The 6,000-nt window shown below is 47.5% G+C and overlaps 1 protein-coding gene across 1 annotated transcript; it reads right to left on the reverse strand.

Moving 5' to 3' along the window:
- Positions 1-1,421: 1,421 nt before the first annotated feature.
- LOC135392242 (uncharacterized) lies at positions 1,422-2,183 on the reverse strand. The gene has a single exon (XM_064622961.1). It carries the CDS (start codon positions 2,181-2,183, stop codon positions 1,422-1,424), a length of 762 nt encoding a protein of 253 aa, XP_064479031.1.
- Between the last annotated feature and the right edge of the window lie 3,817 nt (positions 2,184-6,000).

A 6,000-nucleotide genomic window follows, 5' to 3' on the forward strand; every position in this document is an offset into this window, starting at 1 on the left:
AGAGTGGCAGGAACGCACTCGCAGTGGTACCAAACGGCACTCTGGTCATGCGCCACTCCACAACATTTCCTGTGGTAGATGAGTGCGGTGAAATTTCATCAAACCACAGGAAACGGAGTGAGTCTCTATCCTCTTCCTTAACTCCTATCTGTAGATAAGCTTTCTGGATATCTCCGGTCATTCCTATGGACTGCATCCGGAAGCGTACGAGAACGTCTAGAAGACCTGGGTGCAGCTTAGGACCCTTTTCTAAGTGGTCGTTCCGTGAAATGCAAGCGCGGGCGTGAGACGATGCGTCGAAAACGATCCGAATTTTGGTCGACGACGACTGCTCCTTGCTAACTTCGCGATGCGGCATGTAATAAACGCGTTCAGACGTCATCGCTGGGCACTCTGCACTCCTCATGGGGACTTGTTCAGCGTGTCCATCATGTATATAGCTACGGATTGCTCTGTTGTACTTCTGAAGTAGCTCTTCGTTTTCACTTAGTCGACGGACCACCTTTTCAAATGAGTCTTCGCTACTTCGAAATTCGGGTCCAAAGGAGTTTTAGTTGTCTTCCAGGGAAGTCGAACTTCATAGCGTTCCTCGTTCCTTGCAATAGATCATTTGAAAACCTTCAAGACAGAGGTATTATGCGGAGGCTCGAGGTCGTCAACAATACCAATGTTTTCAAGCTCCCAAAACCTTTTCCAGTCGGCAGCTGAAGGAAAGCATTCTTGCCCGACGTTGGAATGGAGCACGCAGACCATACCTTTTGATTGTCTCGCGACAAAACCAGGTAACCCGCTGGGGCCCAAGAACATCCACCCGAGCTTCGAGTTCATTGCGACGTGTCAGAAGAATTACATTCGGCTTGCGACGAACACACTGCAGAAGTGGCTTCATCAATTGCTCCTTGCGTTTTAGAAGTCTTCCATCTAGGGTCGCACATAGTCGTTACATGACGCCCTTGACAACGTGTGCACCTAACCTTCCTGCGGCATTCTCTCGATACGTGGCCAGCAAAAGCGCAGCGGAAACATCTTCTCGCCACCTTCAACTTTTCCTTTTTCCGTTCCAGACTCATGGCCGAGTCACAGTGTGTAGATGGGTGAGACAGAGATCCACAGAAGAAACATGCGTTCTGGTGAGCGGAGGTCTGAAGGACGTTCGCTGACGGTATATTGCTGTTACTTCCTTGAAGAATTGGTGGACGAGAACGACCTTCAGTCTTGCCACTAGGATTGCTCCTCTCTCGACTCTCAACCTCGACTTTCAAGAATTCGATTATAGTGTTGAGCTCCTCTTCTGCCGTCTCTTGCTTGTTCGGATCTGTTCGAGTTGCTCTCTTACGGTAGAAATCCACTGCAACGTCCGAAGGGAACCACCTTAAAACGATATCGCTCATCATGGTGGCGTAGGAGGAGACAGGAGTACCTCACGAGGTGAGGCCACGAATGTTTGCCTGCAAATAGTCGTACAGCTTCCTCATCGATGATACGTTATTTGAAGAAATTACGGTAGGGAGATGTCGCAGCCGCGACAGATACTCATTTTCGATTCTCCCTTTATCGCCGAAACGGTCCTTCAACAGGCTCACAGCATCCTCATAGCAGGCTTCAGTGACTTGTAGCCCTGCAATTGCTGCTGCAGCGGGTCCAGTCAAGAGGGCTCGAAGGTAATGAAATTTTTCTGACTGAGTTAGAGACCGGTTGGTGTGTATTGCATCTCTGAATTGTTCCCAAAACGGTTGCCAACTGCATAAGTCTCTGTTGTACCTGGGTATTTCCAACTTTGGAAGCTTCGCCCCACTTCTACGATTTTCTCGTGAGGCTTCCTCACCTCCACTGGTCACGGGTGAAGAGGTACTAGAAGCAGTTGCAACTTCTGTTACTCGCGGAATACGAAACTTTAACATGGACAGTGTCTTCAGGGCCAGCTCATCGTACTCGTCGCTGGTGGTGAGCTCTCGCTCAAGGTCTTCGATAGCAAAGAGTGGCTCCAAAGAGCAGTTTACCTGTCTCAATTCCGTGTTATAAAGCGTGAGACGTTCGAGGCACTCGGTAAGCTCCTGAGTTGATGCACCTTCGGCGTCCAACAGGGCCTTCGCTTCATTAATGACCCGTGTATTTCGACCTCGAAGAACAGTTCGCTTAGTCCTAAGTTGATCCATTTCTGCCTCAGCTCCGTCCCCGGTCATCGGTCACGTTCAAGGTAGAGAGATTGGGCTTCCCGGGTTTCGGCACCAGATGTGGAGAAAAAGGCGGATGTAGTTCCGTATCGGGACCACTGGCTTTTTTAAACAAAAAAAATAAATAAAAAAAAAACAAATGCTTTTATCTGAAAGAACAAAAAAGGAGCAAAATACGCCCAAAATCACAGTATATTGTCCCGTGAAACATATGAAAATTAATTTTTATCGCCAATTTGCTCAAGACGGTCCGCCATGTTTGACGAGGAGGCAGAAGCACCGGAACTCCCAAACCGGAAGCGCGACACCGCCCTCTTTAGTGCAGAGAGCACAATGTTACATGACACGCAACAATAGAGCGCACACGCGAAAGAACGCAGACGACAGAAAGGCGCTTCTCTACTTTCGCACTATGACGAACCTCATGAAGTTAGGTGTTTTGATGCAAAGCAAGGAGAGCTCTCTACACTGGCTCCACGAGCACGGAATTGTCCCGAGGACGAGGAAATGCCCCTTTTGCGGTGCCGTCCTCACGATACAGGTAACGGAAAATGAAATCGGCAGATTCAGGTGTCGCAAAAATCACGGGGAAAATGGGTCTTTCCAACAATCAGCGACAGCGAACACCTGGCTTGAGGGCACTCGTCTGTCAGCAAGACATGTGATCGGATTAACTTACGCGTTCAGTAGAGACTACCCCTACGACACAGCTATCATCGAGACTTCGTTTGAGAAGCAGACATCAAGAGAAACTGTGGCTGATTGGTATAATTACTGCAGGGAGGTGTGCGAGATAAGTCTAAAATCCAAGTATTCGGACATGGGCAAAATTGGGGGGGATGGCCATGTCGTAGAAGTAGATGAGTGCAAAATTGGGAGGCAAAAATATAATAAGGGGAGGGCTGTAGAAGGGACATATGTGATTGGAATGATTGATATCCACACAGATGAGCTACGATTGGAAGTTTGCAGGGATAATAAGCGCGATGCGATAACACTACTATCGCAAATCAAAAACAACGTAGAAGACAAAACCGTGATCATCACTGATTGCTGGAAAGGCTACATGGGGCTCGATCGAAACGGATTCGAACATTTAACGGTTAACCATAGCTTAAATTACTTTGATCCGGACACAGGGGCCAACACAAACCAAACTGAATTTCAGTGGAGGCCCTTCAGACAAGAATTGGCAAGGAGGGGAGTCAAAACTGAGAACATGGGCCGCCATCTAGTAGAGTTCCTCTGGCGCCGAGATTGCAGGCGCCACCATCAGGACACATTCGACAAAATTTTAGAAGACATTAGGCAGGTTTGGACATCCAGGTTTGGACTAAAAACAATACCTTGAGAATCTGCTCACTTCCTTTTCCGATACCAGCACAAGGGACAATGCTTTGTTTTCACCAGATTTATGTGAGTATGAAACCTTGCATCTATTCCTTACCATAAACTTCCACACTCACAATTTTTTCCTTCTGCACAGTTTCAATCACTGACGAAGGCAGTAGCCAAACATTGACGTTACCTCTTCGCAAACCTTGACGAAGCCCCTAGGCAAACATTTACCGACACATCACCTACTGATGAAATGACTGATCCTCCGACATATGAAATATGTAAAAGGCTCTCCAGACCTAACCTAGATCAGTCTCGACGGATGCATATTCTACACGGACCAACTCACTCACCAACGTGTGAAATACGTAAAAACCCAACCTGACCTAACCTAGGTCAGGCTCGACGGATGCATATTCCACACAGACCAACTCACTCACCAACGTGTGAAATACGTAAAAACCCAACCTGACGTAACCTAGGTCAGTCTCGACGGATGCATATTCTACACGGACCAACTCACTCACCAACGTGTGAAATACGTAAAAACCCAACCTGACCTAACCTAGGTCAGTCTCGACGGATGCATATTCTACACGGACCAACTCACTCACCAACGTGTGAAATACGTAAAAACCCAACCTGACCTAACCTAGGTCAGTCTCGACGGATGCATATTCTACACGGACCAACTCACTCACCAACGTGTGAAATACGTAAAAACCCAACCTGACCTAACCTAGGTCAGTCTCGACGGATGCATATTCACACGGACCAACTCACTCACCAACGTGTGAAATACGTAAAAAACCAACCTGACCTAACCTATGTCAGTCTCGACGGATGCATATTCTACACGGACCAACTCACTCACCAACGTGTGAAATACGTAAAAACCCAACCTGACCTAACCTAGGTCAGTCTCGACGGATGCATATTCTACACGGACCAACTCACTCACCAACGTGTGAAATACGTAAAAACCCAACCTGACCTAACCTAGGTCAGTCTCGACGGATGCATATTCTACACGGACCAACTCACTCACCAACGTGTGAAATACGTAAAAACCCAACCTGACCTAACCTAGGTCAGTCTCGACGGATGCATATTCACACGGACCAACTCACTCACCAACGTGTGAAATACGTAAAAACCCAACCTGACCTAACCTAGGTCAGTCTCGACGGATGCATATTCACACGGACCAACTCACTCACCAACGTGTGAAATACGTAAAAAACCAACCTGACCTAACCTATGTCAGTCTCGACGGATGCATATTCTACACGGACCAACTCACTCACCAACGTGTGAAATACGTAAAAACCCAACCTGACCTAACCTAGGTCAGTCTCGACGGATGCATATTCACACGGACCAACTCACTCACCAACGTGTGAAATACGTAAAAACCCAACCTGACCTAACCTAGGTCAGTCTCGACGGATGCATATTCTACACAGACCAACTCACTCACCAACGTGTGAAATACGTAAAAACCCAACCTGACGTAACCTAGGTCAGTCTCGACGGATGCATATTCTACACGGACCAACTCACTCACCAACGTGTGAAATACGTAAAAACCCAACCTGACCTAACCTAGGTCAGTCTCGACGGATGCATATTCTACACGGACCAACTCACTCACCAACGTGTGAAATACGTAAAAACCCAACCTGACCTAACCTAGGTCAGTCTCGACGGATGCATATTCTACACGGACCAACTCACTCACCAACGTGTGAAATACGTAAAAACCCAACCTGACCTAACCTAGGTCAGTCTCGACGGATGCATATTCACACGGACCAACTCACTCACCAACGTGTGAAATACGTAAAAAACCAACCTGACCTAACCTATGTCAGTCTCGACGGATGCATATTCTACACGGACCAACTCACTCACCAACGTGTGAAATACGTAAAAACCCAACCTGACCTAACCTAGGTCAGTCTCGACGGATGCATATTCTACACGGACCAACTCACTCACCAACGTGTGAAATACGTAAAAACCCAACCTGACCTAACCTAGGTCAGTCTCGACGGATGCATATTCTACACGGACCAACTCACTCACCAACGTGTGAAATACGTAAAAACCCAACCTGACCTAACCTAGGTCAGTCTCGACGGATGCATATTCTACACAGACCAACTCACTCACCAACGTGTGAAATACGTAAAAATCCAACCTGACCTAACCTAGGTCAGTCTCGACGGATGCATATTCTACACGGACCAACTCACTCACCAACGTGTGAAATACGTAAAAACCCAACCTGACCTAACCTAGGTCAGTCTCGACGGATGCATATTCTACACGGACCAACTCACTCACCAACGTGTGAAATACGTAAAAACCCAACCTGACCTAACCTAGGTCAGTCTCGACGGATGCATATTCTACACGGACCAACTCACTCACCAATGTGTGAAATACGTGAAAACCCAACCTGACCTAACCTAGGTCAGTCTCG

Source organism: Ornithodoros turicata, chromosome 4, assembly GCF_037126465.1.
Source record: "Ornithodoros turicata isolate Travis chromosome 4, ASM3712646v1, whole genome shotgun sequence".
NCBI lineage: Eukaryota > Metazoa > Arthropoda > Arachnida > Ixodida > Argasidae > Ornithodoros > Ornithodoros turicata.